The following is a 19530-nucleotide window of genomic DNA, read 5'->3' on the forward strand; positions in this document are numbered from 1 at the left end:
TTTCCTTCGGCCAGGACACAGCCCCGGACTTCGGGCCCGCCCAGGTTGCCGCCTCGTGAAAGTCACGTTCCCTCTACCCGTCCTCTCGAGTACTCTATGGTTCTCGTGCTGACTCTAATTCTAGTTCCGGTCTCTATGGCGGCGGCGGAGGCAGGAACGGTTGCAGGTCGGCCGAATTAGCTGCCTAAGGGCCAATGACAGTGGAGGAGTGATAGAGTATTAGCCAATAGAAGCCAAGAGTTGAGGTCAGGTGGTGAGATTGACAGCATTGCTGGCCAGTGAACGATCCTTGGGGCGGGTCGATCGCCGGGCTTATCCCGCCCGTCCCGCCATTCTCGCTAGTTCGATCGGTAGCGGGAGCGGAGAGCGGACCCCAGAGAGCCCTGAGCAGCCCCACCGCCGCCGCCGGCCTAGTTACCATCACATCCCGGGAGGAGCCGCAGCTGCCGCAGCCGGCCCCAGTCACCATCACCGCAACCATGAGCAGCGAGGCCGAGACCCAGCAGCCGCCCGCCGCCCCCCCCGCCGCCCCCGCCCTCAGCGCTGCCGACACCAAGCCCGGCACGACGGGCAGCGGCGCAGGGAGCGGCGGCCCGGGTGGCCTCACATCGGCGGCGCCTGCCGGCGGGGACAAGAAGGTCATCGGTGAGGACCGGACGGGGACGGGGGTGGGGCGGGAGGGAAGCTTGGCGGCGGAACCGTTACCCGAAGCGGGACGAGCCTGCGGGCGCGCGGCCACCCCTCCCCCAAGCCCCCCTTCCAAGCCCCCCCCCCACTCGCGGACGCCGGCCCGCCCGGTCCGCGTGCCCGAGGCGCGCCTGCGCCGCCTCCCGCGCCCCCTGCAGACCCCGCGCGGCCGCGCGCCCCTCCCCCTGGGCGGCCGCGCGCCGCCGACCGCGTGTGCGGCGGGGTCCCTCCCCTCGGCGCCTGCCCGCCCGCCGGCCGCGTGCGCTCGGGCCCGCACGCCGTTGTTCCGTCCCCCACCCGCTCCCTTCCGCGTGTACTCGGAGGGCGCGGCGCGCCGCCTACGCAGGCCGGAGTGGGCTGGGCGGCTTCCCTTTTCTCACGTGCTCGCCGCAGCGCCCGCAGCCCGCGGTCCCCGCGCACACCCAGCTCGGGCCCGCGCCCCGGGCTTCCGCAGCGGTGGACTCACCCACGTGGACCGCGCGGCTGGCCGGCGGGCCCTGGAGAGAAAGGCTGTCAGGTGGCCGCGGGCCGCCGCCGGGGAACGCGGGAGCCACCGGATGCTGATGCGTGGCGGTTTAAAAAAAAAAAAAAAAAAGGATGTCTGGTAATTGTGGGGTTTTTTTGTTTTTTGTTTTTCTCCAGCAACGAAGGTTTTGGGAACAGTAAAATGGTTCAATGTAAGAAACGGATATGGTTTCATCAACAGGTGAGATGACCGCCGCTGAAGCCTCGTCCTGTTTCTTGCATGCTCTGCCCCATCTGTAGGCTTTGCGGACTTGGGATTGTTGGAGCTTGTGTAGGTTGCCACCTCTGGTGTATTGTTAGTGGGATTTTGTTTTCCTTGGTGACTTGAAAGGATTAATGGATCTAGAGATTGTCTTTGTTTTGCAGCTAAATGTTAATCTAAAGCTAACTTGAAAGGTACAAAGCGATTTAAAAGGCAAGCGGAGTGAGCCATCTCTTACCAGTTACGGCAAACTGAGAAAGCTAAGATCTGGTATAATTCCGTTAGGCTCAGGCCCACCACATTTTTATCCTTGTCAAGCTTTTATACGTTACTGAAACTGGTATTTGAAAATGTGAGCCACTAATTATGTAGGTTATTTACAACTTGTTACCCTTTAGAGACAATGATTTGATAATGCAAGTATGTCGTTTTGACTAAGGCTATAAATCCTTTGTTTAGTGTTCCACTGTATGCTGTTTTACAGTGCCTCTGATAAATTTCACGTTAGGGCTGTTTTGACAACAGTTGTTTTTATTTGCTCATACTGTAACATCTGGAAGAAAATGAATGGCCCGTTTCCTTTCTTCAATTTTTATTTCTCCTACTTCCATGCCCCCAAATCGTACTTACTAAAGCTTTGGTTGTAGCTTATTAGAGCGGTCTTAGTCCACGGTAACATTATTCTTCGTATTTGAAGGCAGAGCTACAAACTGCATCTTTAGGATTAATCCTTAGAGTTGTTTGTAGCTATAGTGATGGTAACAACGGCAGTTTACTCGCAGTGCTCTTCATGGTCTCCTTGTCAGCCAGGCGTCATATCCAAGATGGCTGCCAAGGCTAGCAGTGCAGTTACCAGGGTGCAGAGCACTGTGCACGCTAACAGCAGTATTGGCCTTACACGTGTGGTACAGTCATCTCAGCATTTTCTGTCTTCCATCCTTACTTACACTAGACGTTTGAAAGAACTTAAGAATAAGAAGTAACACCAAATGTTTCTGAAATGGGCACTATTGAAGGAAGCCAAATGGTCAAGATTAAGCTTAGACACGCAACTGGCTGATGAAAAACCGTTAGTTACTCAACCATAAGGTATTGTGGAAGCATTCAGAGCAAAAGAGATTGTAAGCGTTTGATGGTTTGTTTTCCACGTTTGCAGTTGTGGGGAAACATTTTGTCTCTTCCAAAATCTTTAGGAATTTTCCAGACTGCCTTTGGGACAGGCCAAGGCCACATTGTTTTCATCAGTTTTTTGATAATGGGCTACTAGAGAGGAAGGAAGGAAGGGAATGCTTTGATGCCAGTATTCGATCACTTTTTAGGTGATGTCTGAATTTGTTAGCATTTCCATCAGTATTTCAGTCTTAACTCTGATCCTCCTTATTGGCCTCACCTTTAAACCAGTGGTTTTCAAATTTAAGTGTGCTTACCTTGGAAGGGTAAAAATGCACATTCCTGAATTCTTCCTTCCCAGCTTGGATTCATTGGGTCTGGGGTACATTTTTAAGGAGAATTCCAGGTGATTATGGCTTGTGGGCCTTACCTTGAGGAACACTGCTTTTGACCTTTGACCCAATGTGATAGGATATCACTGGTGTGCACATTAAGAGGGACTGTAATTTGCAGGCTTTTAAGTAGTTTGTGCTTTAGAAATTGTAGCATATGTTTTTTGTTTTGCTGCATTTGTTAAGTGGACTTAGGTTATGATATTTTTCAAGTGAACAGTTGATAATCCAAGATAAAAGTAGTTCTTCATATACTCTAAATTTTTATTCTGTGAGATGCCATTCCTTGAATCTCTCTGTTCTGACTTGCGATCAACTCATTTGGCCATCATACAGGGCAAGTTAAATGTAAGTTGGCTTTTGATGATCCTTTGTTTGGACTGTCTTAACCTCAAGTATTTTGTCACACTAACTGGTTCAGATGTGCTTTACATTTCTAAAACTTGTCGTTTCAATGATTCAGAGACTTGAACAAGACACTGTAAAACCTAACAGCAGGTAAGTTCAGGAGAGGTTTACCTTACTTAATGGAAAATGTATGTCTTAAAGAACTATAGTTCTGGAAGCTAGCAGGTGGTTCGGGGTTGGAGGCACCTGGCTCTCCTGAGAGAGAAAGTGTGTGTGTGTCACACACGTGTACTGTTTCTGTATAAAGGAGAGGATGCAGTGTTTGGAATGATTGGTGTAGCTCTAATTTTAACCTTGGAATTCTATGAATTATATATTCTAGGTTCTTCAAGTATTTATAATTGAAATACATTTTTAATTAAAATTTTCCTTTAAAGAAACGTATTTTTATTGTAAACATGTATTTCAGTCTATGTTATTGCCTGCGATAATTGTTATAGCCTTGTTAGAATTATTTTTTAAAGGGTTTCATTGTATGAACGGTGCTAAATAAGAGTAGAAAGATTTTAACACAGCAAAATTTTCGGTTTTATTTTGTTAGGCTATGTAGTCTAGGAATTCATTGTTATTCCTTTGTGTGCTGTGTCTGCAAAAGATAATTGGATTATGTGACTGGAGGCGTTTATTAACCCCCCAAAATTACTTTTCATTTTATAATGAGAAACTTCACTCAAGACTATTGAAGATGGCATTAGAAGGATGCCACGGGGTCAGTGGTTTCAGGGTTTGATTCTCTGCTTTTAAATCTAGAAACTTGATTTTCTCTTTTGCTTCCAGATGTTGAGGATTAATCCATGCTCACCAAACTTATGAAAGATTGGCATGAATCAGTAACAATTTATTTTACAATCGGACATGCATCTTTTTATAGTGACCAGAATAGGAATACTTTTCTGTTATCCAGAGTACTTAAAATGCTGAATTGTAAGGGTTGGACAAGGTATATGGAGCAAAAAGAATCAAACAGAGAAGAGATCACAAACTGGTGGCCTACCTGATCCAGAGTATCTTCTTTTTTTTAAGAGCTGTATTTTAGCTTTGGGGTCTTTAGTTCCATGTAAATGAAAATCAGCTGGTCATGAGTATTACCACCTGTAAATGGGGCATACATTCTCTTTTTACCACAGTCTGTCAGGCTTAGTTCTCTCCTGTTGTTGACTTCCCTTCCTATATGCATTTGTGTGTATTACTTTTTACCCATGGTCTAGGATGATGTTTAATAAACCAAGCCAGGGAAAGGTTTAGCTGTCCCTCCTTAGAAAAAGTACTTAGTCATGGCTGTCAGGTTTAGTCTCCCTTTGCAGGGGGCCTACCTATTGGGGATTCCATGTGTATATAACTGATCCTTCATTATGGTGGTGATAAGAGTAGCTAATGTTTATCAAGTATTTATGCTAGGAACTGTAGTAAATGGTTAAAATCAGCTAATGGATTTAATCCAACCTTTCAGGTAATAGGTACTATCCTGAAACACAGAGAGGTTGAGTAAACTTGCCCCAGAAGTGTAGCTGCTAAGTGGCAGAGCTAGGATTTGAACTCTGTTTTCTGACACTGGAGTTGGTGTGTGCTAACTGCTGTTATTGCTGTCTATGAAAATAGACCCTAGTCGTCTTCAGTTTGGTTGTTTCTACATGGTTACAGATAATGGGGGCAGGGGTTATTCTTGGCCATTGAAAGGTTCTTCTTAAATGATCTCTAGCTTGTCACTAGAGCTGTATGCTACTAGTTCCCCAGATTTGAAAAGCTTTCTGCTTTTCACTGCTTATTTTCGTATAGTTAGGGATTGCTGTAATATAGTTCTAGTCCAGCGTGCAGATTGTCTTTACGAAGTAAAGGACTTGCTTAATACCTAATATTGGGAGGCAATTAAGGAATTAAAAGAGAGTATTAGATCTTTATCTTTTTTTTAAGTTTCTTTTTTTTTTTAAATTTTATTTATTTTTGGCTGTGTTGGGTCTTCGTTTCTGTGCAAGGGCTTTCTCTAGTTGTGGCAAGCAGGGGCCACTCTTCATCGCGGTGCGCGGGCCTCTCACGATCGCGGCCTCTCTTGTTGCGGAGCACAGGCTCCAGTCGCGCAGGCTCAGTAGTTGTGGCTCACGGGCCCAGCCGCTCCGCGGCATGTGGGATCTTCCCAGACCAGGGCTCGAACCCGTGTCCCCTGCATTGGCAGATTCTCAACCACCACGCCACCAGGGAAGCCCTAGATCTTTATCTTTAAACCCATTCTGTTTTTATATGGTCTCTGAACCAAGAACAGGTTTTGCCTTTTTAAGTGTTGTTAAAAAAGAGAAAAATATACAACAGTCTGTGACCCTACAAACCCTGTTAATTTTAACTTTATAGACCTGTGGAAAGCTGATTGCCAAGTCTCTTGGGCTGTTAAAGTCAAACTGATAATAACTTGATCGCACAGTAAGAACCAAGAAATCATAGGGAGTCTGTAACCTAAATGAGCAAATGTTGTGGCACTAGGGAAGGCTTGAAGATTTGGTGGTGTGCTAAGGGAGGGATGGGGTGGGGTGGAAGGGGGTGGAGGCATAAAAAGACATACCTTCATTGTGCTATATTAGGAACTTTGAAGAGAGTTCCATTTTCTTTAGATCCCTGCAGGATTTCTTTTTCTTTGGCATTCTCTTAACTTAAAATGGTCTCCCCTTTTTTTCTTCAGTGTCTTGCTATCTGTGTGATTTCTTTTTCCTTGAAGTCACTACTGTGTTATTTGCTGAATGAGAACAATATTATATTTCTAGATAGGTGAGAAAAGTATGTTTTCATTAAAAAATTTTCAGTTGTAAATAATGATGTATTAATACCAAGAGGTGGAGTAGAAGAATACAGCAAAAAGAGTACACTTGACTGCAGGAGAATGGGAGGGCTGGTGTGTGATACATGGAATGACACTGTTGGAACACTTTAAGTCTATGCTGTCCAATACAGTAGTAGGTACATGTGGCTATTAAGCATCTGAGAAACTGAATGTAAGATACTTCAATATTTTATGTTGACCATGTATGTTGAAATGATCAAATTAGTTTTACTTGTCTTTACTTTTTATTATGGCTACTAGAAAACAAACTTAGATATTTGGCTTTACAAATCAGGCACTTTGCCCAAGATTATGTAGTTAGTAATGGGGATAGCCAGGATTCCAACCTTGGCTCCAGTGGTTCTGGTAAGGAGCTCTTAACCATTGTGTTCTATATCCCACCTTGCCCCTCTCTCCTCCTTCCTCTCTGATTAGTATGACTTAACATACTATAATATGTAGAAAACCATATTTGGTAATTCAGCTGCTGCCTTAGATTGAATAGTGGTGGCCTTCTAGATAGAAATCCTTGAGGATAGGCCACATCTTATTTTTATTTCTTGTGCTTAGCACAATGCCCAGATAGCTAACTAGCACAAGTAAATACCCAACAGTATTAAAGAATTGAAGGAGGCCTTTGGGCTTGCTATCCTTTCATCATCAGCCCAGTGGCTTGTGGTAGATTAGAGCTGGCTAATGTTAATGAATAGTAGACACTCAATAGATACTTTAAAATTGAGCACCTACCATGTTCCTGCAGTGTGCTAAGTGCTAGACAGAAGAATGGCAGCTTTTGTTTTCAGTGACTTGGCTCCAAGGGGTTGGAGCTCATACTTTCGCTTGTGTCTAACCTTCCACCCTCAGTAAAGTATGGTAAAGGCAGAAGTAGGCCTCTTGGTTCTCAGGAGGTAAGAGGCAGTGCTGGTGATGCCTCCATTCTCTCCTCATTGCATTAATAAATAGTTAAAGGTTAAAACATGCTTCTTGATGAGCCATTTTGGTCATCTTCAATTGCTGCTTTTCCCTCTTCAGTAAGATCTCTAGTAGCCATGACATGCCTTTTTTCCAGTATTACTATAGATCAGGAGTTGAGAAACCCTCTCAGAACTGGTTTTATCTGGCTGGTGAGCAGAGAATGGTTTTTACATTTTTTAAGTGTTGAGGGAAGTGAGGGGGCAACGTGCAGCAGAACCTTGGTCTAATTATACGAATAACTTTGTGTACTACAGGTGAGGATGTAGGGATGCTTGTTATTCATTGTTGTCCTCTCCCAAAATGGGAGAAACCATATGCTGTTATCTGCTTCTACAGCTGAAATATGTAAAGATTTCCAAACTGGTCCTTTTTGAGTTCTCAACATGATAAAGCGCAGGGCCTGTGGAATCAAATTCTACCAGTCTAAGCAGATGACCGCATACTTCATTTTCCTAATTTGTAGAACGGGGGGTTAATATAAAAGCACCTACCTTGGGATTGGTATGATCTAAAGAGTTAAAGCGCTTGGCACAGTATCTGGAACGTAAACCCTCTGCAGTATAAGCTGTTAGGTGTCGAAGCTTTTCCCCTTTTGTGGGTGAAGAAAAAGATCCAGTTAGGAGGGGACAGCTTTCCAAGGTTACACAGCTGTTAATAGTAGAATGAGGAGTAAAAATCAGGTTTCCTATTGGTAGTGCCCTGAACTTCTTGGTAGTCCTTTAACAAGTTGCAACTAGATTGATTTATTGCATCCATACTGTAGTATTATGGCTTGGCTAAAACTACATTTTTTGATCTCTCAAGTTTTTCCCTAAAATCTACATACTTTTTTTTTTGGCTGCATTGGGTCTTCATTGCTGCGCACAGGCTTTCTCTAGTTGTGGCAAACGGGGGCTACTTTTTGTTGCGGTGCATGGGCTTCTCATTGCAGTGGCTTCTCTTGTTGCAGAGCATGGGCTCTAGGCTTGCGGGCTTCAGTAGTTGTGGCTCGCAGGGTCTAGAGCTCAGGCCCAGTAGTTGTGGCGCACGGGCTTAGTTACTCCGCAGCATGTGGGATCTTCCCGGACCAGGGTTCGAACCCGTGTCCCCTGCATTGGCAGGCGGATTCTTAACCACTGCACCACCAGGGAAGTCCCCTAAGGTCTATATATCTTTTGACCATGATATATTCTCTTATAGACTGGTTTAGTGACAACAAAATAAATGAGTATCACCTTGTCTGGCAAGACATCATTAGTGAACATATATTGGTTTCCACATAGCTCTGTACCCAGAAAACCTCTCCCTAAGCTGTTTTCCAAGAGATGATTTATCTTGTATGTACTACCTGTCTTGTACTATCTTTAAGATTGTCCTGACTGGAGAAGTAGTTTTGGTGAATTTTTTTAATACTCCTTTTACAGCCCTGAAGTAAAATTCGTAGATAACTGCTTTTACTTCTTTTTATTGGGGTGTATAATGTTTTCCATCTGTAAATGTTTATTTGCAACTATATTAGAAAAAAATGTTGTATTGGCTACCCAGATACGTGGGTGACATTGTCAGTAATGAAAAATCCCTCTCTTGAAAGCTGCATTTTTTAGGAAATTTTAATGCATATTAAAACTGTAAAATACTATATTCAGAACTCAATTAATTTACTTACATGGAAGTCCAATACCAGATATCCTTTACCTAGTCATCTGACAAGTCTTATACCCTTCACTCCCTTTAATGGAAGTAGTGCCCCCTGTCTTTGGAACAACCTTAGAGCTTGAAATTCAATCGTGTTGGAGATGAAAGCTAATTAGTGGTGGCTATGGAACTGTTTGTGTGATGTATGTGGACCTATATGACAGGTGGACATTATGAACAACCATTAATACGTAGGTGTTCCTAATACTCAACTAGCTTATAAGGTCAGTTTTCACTCGCCTGCTTTGGGTAGCTTACTCTGTGTGTGTGTGTGTGTGTGTGTGTGTGTAAGTAATCCTGTTTCCATAAATTAAATGTCCTCGTGTTATGATAATCCGAGCTATATGGATTCTTTGGTGCATACATTGCTCCATGGATCAGCAAGGAGCCAATAGTCAGTAAACCAGTCAGGCTAGTTCATTGTAACCTTTGTTCCTTTTGTCATTAAACACTAGAACTATTACTGAGTCCTCTCTCAACTCTGACCTAAAGACAATAGGGTAGGGTAAATCAATAAAGGTCTAGAAATGTTGTTGCTCCTCCAGTGCTTCTTTTTGTTCATAGTATCATCACCGTGACCTGCAATCTCTAAGCTAAAAATTCAGATCATTCACCAGTGCCCCCTGACTTCTAGCCTCCATTCATCCACAAAGTTTTTCCCATATTAATTCAAGAACGATATCTCAAGTCTACTCCCTCGTACACAGCCCCTTAGTCCAGGCCTCCATCAGTCCTAGTCTGGACTTCTGGTGTAGCTTTTATAACTAACAGGTCTCCTCTTGGCTTCAAACTTTTCGTAATAGCAACCACTTTTTAACACCGAATAATTTATCGTGTTCTAATTTATCTAATAATTTATATGTCCACTACATAAAAGCGTTTACTGGCTTCTCTACCTACATGATGATTTAGCCCATATTCACCCTTCCACACAGCCACAGCCCTAGCCATATTCTCCAGCTAGTTTGAACCCAACTTGCACTTAATTTGCTCATTGTTGGTTTTACCCATGTCCATGACCTCTCCACCTGGAACATCTTTCTCATTTTCCAGTAAACTCCTTTAAGACTTAGAGCAAATGTTGCCTCCTTTAATAGCTACTTGTAAAGTCCTGAAGCAAATATTTCAACCATATTTCTTTAGAAACAGACTAAAGATTGGTGTAAAATGGTGTCATATGAAGGAAAAAAGGGGGTTGTGTGTGCTAGTAAAAAGTTTCATTCATCTTCACCGCCTTAGTTCTCCAGCACAAACAATGCTTGCCGTGTGAATGATGTCAGTATTGGTGGTGTTCATATTTGTACTTCATTGTGATCTTGTCTCTCTATTTTTAATCAGTACTTTATTTTTAAGAGCAGTTTAGGTTCATGGCGAAGTTGAGCAGAAAATACATAGTTCCCATATACCCCAGGCCTACACATTGTACCCATGACTTCCCCCACTATACTGTACCAAAGGGATACATTTGTTACAATTGATAAATCTACACAGACACATCATTATTATCCAAAGTCCATAGTTTACATTTAGGGCTCATTCCTGGTATTGTACATTCTGTGGTCATCTTTATGATCCTCAAGGAAAGTTGGGAATTGGAAATGGTAAAAAGGAAATGATTGAGGATGAAGTGAGAAGGAAGCTAGTAATTAATGGAAGAGAATATGTTCATGATCTCTCCTACTTAAGTTAGTAACCATGCTCTTAGAGGTAGGAGTGGGTTGTGCAGGAACACTGTTTAGTAGGATGAGGAGTGACAGAATATATGTTGCTAGTCACTTCTATCCTCTTAATGGCTTAGTAGGTCACACTTTATTAGTCTTTAATGCTTCTAAGGTAGATAGTGAGAGTTATTAGCAAAACCGTTGTGGCTTACTAGTTGTGTTTTTGTTCTGTTTCTTAATTTCCTAATGGCTGGTTGTCAGCCGAGAAAGTCTCTAAAAAGGGGAGGGGAGTGCACAAAAGGACCAAGTGTATTTTTAATCTTTGGCAACATGAAATGCAGTGTTCAATTTTATAACTTGTTCAACTTGGTTCTATCTTGTAGGAATGACACCAAGGAAGATGTATTTGTACACCAGGTGAGTGCTCCTGTGGATATTTACACTTCTGGCTCAAGGCTTGTGGGAAGAAAAGGGTGGATATCTTGTCAACTACTGTTCCTTGCAAAAAGGTTAAGTCCAGTCACCAAACAATTTAGTTCCCACAGGAAGAGGGGTAGTACAGCTTAAATGTATAGATTGAAACATTATGTTGGCAGTTCACTTAATTAAAATAGGTGTTTCACATTGGTATTTTGTTAATAGCTATAGCTTTTTTAAGTGTTGAATCTGCTCTACTCGTTACACTAAATTTTGAAGCCTAATTGCAGATGAACTGAAAACCTCCATTAATCTAAACTTGAACTAATACCGTTGCTATAGATACACAGAAACTTTGACAAGATGCTGTTAGAATTACCTCTGGTAAGGACAAATAACAGTAATCCTGGGAGAAATCGGCCAAAGCTGCAAAATACATTAATTTGAAATGAATGTTGAAAAACTGGCAAATGTAGCATAGGTCTTTCTGTTACAACAGGATAGGTGCTACATGCTGAACTTCCCCCACAAGTACCATTTAAGGAAATTATTTTGGAAAATGCTTAAACATTAAGGAGTTTATTGTTAAAGTAAGCCACTGCCAAATGAACACTAATATTTCAACCTTAAGTATATCATAGGCCCCACTGGACTTAATTATCCTCATAGGAATGCAGTGGGTAGGAAAAATGTTTATAAATGTGTACTTTTATGTACTCTGCAGTTTTGTTTTTTTTTTTTTACTAAGACTGTTGAAATATTGTCAACTTGTATTGAAAATCACTCTAAGAACTTTTTAACCACTATACTGTAATGTAGACATCAAAAGACAAAGTCAGTCTACACTCAACGCCTTTATTCAGGGAGGTATGAGTTTGGCTGGCAGCATACTTCATAGGAAGGGCTGTCTTAGGTTGGTGTTTTGTAGCTCTCTGAAGTGTCCTGTACAGCACTCAGTGGCAATCAAGGGGGAAGCCAGATCAATTTCTAGATACATCGAAAACCCTGTCCAGTAATCACAGGGTCAAACATAAGCATGGAAACTTTTAAATTCTAAACAAATACAGGACTGCTCAGGCAAAGTGTTATATTAAAACAAATGTTTATTTTATAAAATTGAATACAAACACTTAACCTGTTCCTTACTTCCCTTTTGCATGTTCAAAGGAATTTGCAGAATTAGGTGCACGAGACAGCAAGCTTGCCAGTCTTGCTACCTGTCAGCAACAGTAAAGGGTTTGGGAAGATTGGGGAGGGCATTGAAAATGCTGACCAAAATAAGAGTTTGGGATTTTAATTACCCATACTTCTGCTATCCCCTATGACTGCAGATAATTGAGTTATATGAAAGGTATGAAAACTTTGTGACAGTTTAGATGACAGATGAGATCAATTATTTGGCTGAATGCATATCACCCGCTTGTACCAACCCACAAGGTGTCGCCAATATGCTTTCCTCTATTTTGGAGGTGGTTTCAACATTTAGTTGTTTCTTAGGACTTTGGCTGCTCAGGTCTTGGTGGTGTATCAAGGAGACTGCAGTTCTGGGCAACTTAGCTTAATTGGCTTCAGATTTGTTGGTTGTCCTGCCTCCTCTGGAATGGAAATGCATGAGTGATCCTGTAATGGATACTGCTGTGATGTAGTAGAATGAACATGAGATTTGGAGTCCCAAGAGACCTGGATTTAGAAAAGTCCATACTCTGCCACTTACTGTGTGACCTTGGGCAAGTCACCTAACTTTAAATCCTGTTTATTACCTTAAAAGAGGAATAATAACGCCTCACATCATCTGTCATAATGAGATTGAGTGGGTAATGTGTGGAAGAACTTTATGGAAGTACTACAAACGTGAGATATTATTCTTCCCCTTTAACTTTGTCGTAGAAGTCTGGAGAACAAGTAACAATGTGAGATTTAATGTATTCTGGGGAGGTAATAACAAACTGTCCCAGTCAGTCGGAATATTAAAAGTGGCATAGTTAATTCACGTGAATTGCATTTCCATCGAAGTATTACCACAGTCAGGTTGGAAGGGATTTTGGTTGACATTTGTAATTGAGTTTGATATGGTAACACAGGGACAAAGTTGGTTTGGTCAACTTTGAAGCATGCAAAACTAAACTCGCCTGTCATCTAAACTGGCCCTGTGTGGGGCTAGCTTCTACTATTAAGTGCAGTCTTTGGGGATAGATGGATATCCTCATTTTGTTCAAAGCTACATATAATGCTTTTTCAAAAAGCATTTTAAAATATATATCTATATAGTGTCTGTCTTGAGTGTTAAATTACTTGTTTTAGTTTGGAAAATAGTGGTAAAATGCTGGGGCCTTGTAAGATTGGAGTATTTTGGTTGAGGTTGGGGGTAGCATTGGTCCCTGTTTTCCTAAATTTATTGATGGTTTGGTCTTATTTAAAGCTAATTTTAAGTGTATATCCAAGCTAAAATATTGTTGACTCTGGTACATTTTAAATGAAAAAGCACATTATTCTCCCCTGTTAATCTATTTTTGGAATGTGATATTACTAGACTGCCATAAAGAAGAATAACCCCAGGAAGTACCTTCGCAGTGTAGGAGATGGAGAGACTGTGGAGTTTGATGTTGTTGAAGGAGAAAAGGTGAGGATGCTTTTTGTGTAAAGGTTTGACTTCAGTATGGAAATATTTTGGAGATCTCATCCATTAGGATGGTGGCTCTAATGTGGATGGATGGGTCAGGTGACCACTTGAACACAGGTGCATCAATCCTAATGTGCTGGCTGCAGTTAGAGGGCTATCTCTTCAGAACAGTGAGGAACTAATATTTAATCATTTCTATGCACCCCTGGCCACAGAGACCCTTTTTTATTTGCTTTGTGTAAGTTTTGTTAAGTGTACTTAATTCCATCGTCACTATCAATATATGATGGCTTTTGTAGGGTGCGGAGGCAGCAAATGTTACAGGCCCTGGTGGAGTTCCAGTACAAGGCAGTAAATACGCAGCAGACCGTAACCATTATAGACGCTATCCACGTCGCAGGGGTCCTCCACGCAATTACCAGCAGAATTACCAGAATAGTGAGAGTGGGGAAAAGAATGAGGGATCGGAGAGTGCTCCTGAAGGCCAGGCCCAACAGCGCCGGCCCTACCGCAGGCGAAGGTTCCCACCTTACTACATGCGGAGACCCTACGGGCGTCGACCACAGTATTCCAACCCTCCTGTGCAGGGAGAAGTGATGGAGGTAAATGTGATTTTATTTATTTTTAACTGCTGTGGTATTCAGACTTCTGTCTGGTTGGGTTTTTACTGGTCCACATTGGCTTGATTTCCATTGCCTTTTCAGGGTGCTGACAACCAGGGTGCAGGAGAACAAGGTAGACCAGTGAGACAGAATATGTATCGGGGTTATAGACCACGATTCCGCAGGTATGGTTTGTATTTTAAAATTTCTCAAGCATGTATTAGGACTCAGCAGTATCATGCTTCTTCTGCAGGCTTTTTCAGTCATTTATCTGTTAACACTTCACATTTTCTTTCATCAGATGCCTAAGAGGTGAACCTGAAGTCAGTTATCTTTGAGAATGTGTTCTTTGCATCTTTGCTGGCACTGGTTAAAAAAACCTTTATAGATGTGGTCTACTTTATGCAGTTGGTTTTGTTGTTGTTTTTCTCTAATGAGGGTATGGAATTTCACATTTTCTGTCCTTTAACAGGTAAGAATAGTAGTTTAAACCGCATTGTATTATAACTGTAAGACCTGGTTCATTGGGAGGGAGAAAGGTAAAAGGTAAGCATATCTTTTTAACAGAAGGTATTTAATTATTAGAGTATAGAGTAATTAGGGAAGAGCTCCATGAGCCAGACACGTTTATACATATATGTAGCACACTGAGACAGTGTTCCCGGTCCCACAGTGTTAGGATTGACTGGTGTAGCAGTTATTTCTTTTAAGGGTTTTAGAGCATTGGGTCTCCAGATGTGATCCCGGTAGTATACTATTTTAAACCTAGACATAGATACCTTGTTGAAATACTGCAAATAATCACACTATGTTTTTAAATAGTGATAATGTTTATCTGTAATAGTGATAAATGGTCTAAAATAGGCTTTCATGGCAGTCTGTCCATTTAAATTCCAAGGGCAGAATCCTTGGTCTACTTTTTCTTACATTGTAGAGCTGCTTAAATTTTCTACCTAGTTTCATTGGTGTTCTTAAAAATAGCAAATGAATTTTTGTTGTCAAGTGCTTCTGTTTTACTGTTTGCCTTTTGGTTTAAGTTAGACTAAATGGTCTCATTTGAATGAATAGACTAGTATTACAGTGCCAGATAATTGCTATGGTGAGATAGATAAGGTAGATAGATTGATTTGCCTTAAAGTTTATAGTTTATCTCAACGAATGCAGGGCTGTCCAAACTGTTTAGCCAGGAATTTTTTGTTCAAAGTAGTAAATGACACATGCTACTTATAATCCATGGGGTGAAATTCTGATTGATGTAGATCCAAGAGCAAATTGTAAGAAATCTGAGACCCATTATAGCAGGAGTTTTGCTGAGAAGGAGACAGATGAGGTGGCAATAAAGGGAAATGTGTCATCAAGAAAGGATTTTTTTGTTTGAGAAATAAACATATTTGTAGGCTGGAAAATGTAGTAAAAGAGGACAGTTGTTAGGGAAGTAACTGCTGGAACTGTCTTCAGTTAGGATAGGGTATGGTCCACAAATAGTGGGTTGGTCTTTTGCTAGGAACCATGGGCATTGCACGTGTAAGAAGCCAGAGTATATGGGCCCCGGTGTGTTAGTGAAGTCAAAAGGAGAGGGGTGAGAGAGGTTTGGGGAGTTTGGGACAAAGATGTGAAATTATCTCTAGAGAAATAGACAGGGGAAATCAAATAATAGTGTTCACAAACTTAAAGTGGGTCCACCCAACATAGTTGTACTTTTCCAGCCATTTTGAGCAGCAGCCTCAGATTAGGCAGAGAGTTAGATTTGTTCAGCATTTGTCTACACAAAGATGACTGAGTTTGAGATTAGTTATAATGATTAATGGTGGACTTTATACTTGGAGAAAGAGGGGAGAAACAGATTAAGGAAGAGTAAGTGACAGAATGAGTGATAGGATCATTGGATTATAGGTCCTAGTGGAAATAGAGTGGGAGAACAAGACACCTGGAATAAACCAGGAAAATAAGTAAGGGGTGATTAGAGAGTGGAATGCTTGAAGTCGAGAAAACCTAGGTAGCAAACAAGAATTGGATGGGAAGTAAAGAATCTAAAAGCCCATATTATTTGGGACTGTCATGATAATTACAACAGGAAAAGTGTAGTAAATGGAATATGGCATAACATAAGATTGGAAAGCTTGGGGTTTTAGAATTCACTTTAGAAGCCGCAGTGATAGGGGTGGGACAGCCACCACTTGAAGGCTACAGGGGAAAGACAAGGCAGTTTTGCCGAAGACTGGTCATGAGTTCACAAAATGTGGGGAAACAGTTTCAGGAGAAGGGGTGGGGGGGTTGGGAGAGGTAGGTGGGAGATTGGAGGGGTTAGAGGTGAAAAATGTAATGTACAGATCTAAATAGGAAATTAGAGCTTATTATGACCTATAATAGGTATAAAAGGATGATACTAATCTTGGTGTTCATTTAAAGCATGCAACTGAGTGGTATTTAGTATATTCACAAAGTTATGCAGCCATTACCACCGTCTAATTCCAGACATTTTCATCACCGCCACGCTTTCCCCAGTCCACCACCCACAAAGTCCTGTATTCATTAATAGTCACTCTCCATTGCCCTCTGCCCCAGCCCTTGGCTACCACTGGTCTGCTTTCCCTGTCTCTGGATTTGCCTGTTTCGGGTATTTCTGTGTCTAGCTTTCAATTCACATATTTTTAAGGTCATCCATGTTGTTGCATGTATCAGTACTTGATTTCTTTTTATGACCAAGTCATGTTCTATTGTATGAATATCACATTTTGTTCTTCATTAACCAGTTGATGGGCATTTGGGTTGTTTTCTTTTTTTGTTGTGAATAATACAGTAATCACATAATGGACACTGTTTTGGCTATAGACCCAGGAGTAGAACCGCTGGGTCATATAGTAACTCTTTGACATTTGTTGCCAAGCTGTTTTGCAAAGCTGCTGCACCATTTTATATGCCCACCAGCAATGTATTGAGGGTTTGTTTCTTCACATCCACCCCAACATGGTTATTTTTCAGCCTTTGGATTACGGCTATCCTAGTGGGTATGAAGTGGTTTTGATTTGCCTTTCCCAGTGACTAATGGTTGCTGTATACTTTCATTTATATGAAGAGAGCATCTTTTCTCTGGTTTTGACTTCCTGCCTTTTTAGCAAGTGTTCATCTGTAAAGGTTAGTTAGCACTTGTTCCCAAACCTAGTTACCTTAAAGCCCATGTTTTTAAATGACATCAAGGTGTTGATAGTGTTGTACCACCTTTAGTCCTTTCATGGCTAACTTTGTAATAGATTATACTATGGGTAAAAGTTTACGAGACTATTAAAACCAGTTTTAAACGTTCATCTTCCAGTTTATACTTCCAAATCCTTTTCCCAAGTCATACTCAATTTGTGAAATAAAAGGCAAATTTGCTCTTTTGATTTTGCTAAATTGCCTGCAGACCACTTGATAAACAGAAAGGCCAGGTGTGTTAATACTGGTGGCTAGGTTAAAGAAAGAATGTTTTATCATTGCAAGTTTGCACAATGTTCATTCCAGGGGCCCTCCTCGCCAAAGACAGCCCAGAGAGGACGGCAATGAAGAAGATAAGGAAAATCAAGGAGATGAGACCCAAGGTCAGCAGCCACCTCAACGTCGGTACCGCCGCAACTTCAATTACCGACGCAGACGCCCAGAAAACCCTAAACCACAAGATGGCAAAGAGACAAAAGCAGCCGATCCACCAGCTGAGAATTCGTCCGCTCCCGAGGCTGAGCAGGGCGGGGCTGAGTAAATGCCGGCTTACCATCTCTACCATCATCCGGGTAAGTAAGCGTAGATGGCCTTCTGGCCTCTGAGCAGTCATGAGTGGTGTCCATTAATGAAAGAGAAAAAAACCCAGTTCATCAGGTAAGGTAAGCCACTTAAACATACAATGTCTTCTACCCAAACTAATCATAACCTGACCTGAATATCCCATTTTGGTAATGGGGTGTATCAGAGCCATACTTTGGCTCACTGACACTTGAAGGCCTAGCTTTACATTGTATCTTGAATATGAGAGCCTTTTGTCAACCTTTTTGGATGATTTTACCAGTAAGCAGAGGAAAGTCTTGCTAACCTTACCCTAACAAGTAATGTTAATTACATTGCATTATTTTTCATTTTTCAAAAATAAGTGGGATAGCTACTAGGATTAATAACCTAGGTGATAATGACCAATATGGTTGGTCTCTTTGGGAAAAGTGACAACTTTGGCATTGTATCATCAATTCCAAAATTCAGGGATTCCCTTTTTACTTGATTCTGGGAGGCATTTGGCTCTAGAATTATTATTTTCAGCCACTGATAACTTTTTTTCCCCTCTATACTATTTTCTGAGTGTCAAAAGGTCATCCAGAACCTAGGAGTAACCATTCTTGTTACACAGCAGGGTCCACCCCTGTTATGAATTGCTGTGTTAAAATAAACCAGTATGAGATTTGTTAATGCCTTCCCTGCTTAGCTAATTTGAATCTGGAGCAGTTTGGTGTACTAAAAGAAAATTCCAGTGAACTGCGCAAGATAATTTAAAAACTTTTTTTCTTTTACAGTTTAGTCATCCAACAAGAAGAAATGAATACGAAATTCCAGCAATAAGAAATGAACAAAAGATTGGAGCTGAAGACCTTAAGTGCTTGCTTTTTGCCTGTTGACCAGATAACTAGAACGATCTGCATTGTCTATGCAGCATATGGGGTTTTTATTATTTTTACCTAAAGACGTCTCTTTTTGGTAATGACAAACGTGTTTTTTAAAAAAAAAAAAAAAAAAGCCTGGTTTTTCTCAATATACCTTTAAAGGTTTTTAAATTGTTTCATATCTGGTCAAGTTGAGATTTTTAAGAACCTCATTTTTAATTTGTAATAAAAGTTTACAGCTTGATTTTTTCAAAAAAGTTAACAAACTGCAAGCACCTGTTAATAAAGGTCTTAAATAATTGTCTTTGTGTATATTTCTGCCTTGTTTCGTTTTAGTTTATAAGCACTTAGCTGGTTATAGGACCCTTATTAGCTTACATCTATCTGTAGATAGGTGGTACTCATTGGTATTTACTCAGGAAATTTTTTAGAATGTGTAATCCTTTATTGAGTAGCATGCCTGTGGGCCCATACTGAAAATTAGAAAGTATTTACTATGGTAATCTGGCCATTTTCCTTTCTGTGTGCTCTTTTTACTGGGAGGCGGTGGTAAAGGAGAAGAGAGAGTGCATGGTCTAGTGGAGACTAACTGGACTCTAATCCTTAGAAGCCATTTATTTGTGCCCTACTGTGAGTGAGTTCAACCTGTGGATTGAAGGATACCCACCTTAGTTATCAGATGCCTGCCACAGAGACTGGTGTACTCGGTTAACACAGCTCAGCTCCTTTGCTTGGGCACTGGAGATGGTGACCACAAATAATGGAATGCTTGTGTGAAGTCTGCTTAAAGAACATAGAGGTCAGTGACATTCATTTTGTTCTCGGCACC

The 19530-nt window shown here is 41.4% G+C and overlaps 1 protein-coding gene across 2 annotated transcripts; it reads left to right on the top strand.

The window, feature by feature from the left end:
• The first annotated feature begins 327 nt into the window (after positions 1 to 327).
• On the top strand, positions 328 to 18933 carry YBX1 (Y-box binding protein 1). 2 transcript variants are annotated; one of them, XM_059920176.1, is made up of 8 exons: positions 328 to 645; positions 1330 to 1393; positions 10824 to 10857; positions 13388 to 13477; positions 13777 to 14079; positions 14182 to 14264; positions 17581 to 17846; positions 18615 to 18933. In XM_059920176.1, exons 1-7 carry the CDS (start codon positions 480 to 482, stop codon positions 17813 to 17815), a joined length of 975 nt encoding a protein of 324 aa, XP_059776159.1. In that variant the 5' UTR covers positions 328 to 479; the 3' UTR covers positions 17816 to 17846; positions 18615 to 18933. The 2 variants fall into 2 exon arrangements, with proteins under 2 accessions (XP_059776159.1, XP_059776152.1); XM_059920169.1 differs by lacking the exon at positions 13388 to 13477 and having other exon boundaries at positions 386 to 645.
• Positions 18934 to 19530: the final 597 nt, after the last annotated feature.

The sequence above is a fragment of the Balaenoptera ricei genome, chromosome 1 (assembly GCF_028023285.1).
Source record: "Balaenoptera ricei isolate mBalRic1 chromosome 1, mBalRic1.hap2, whole genome shotgun sequence".
In the NCBI taxonomy this organism is placed as follows: Eukaryota; Metazoa; Chordata; class Mammalia; order Artiodactyla; family Balaenopteridae; genus Balaenoptera; species Balaenoptera ricei.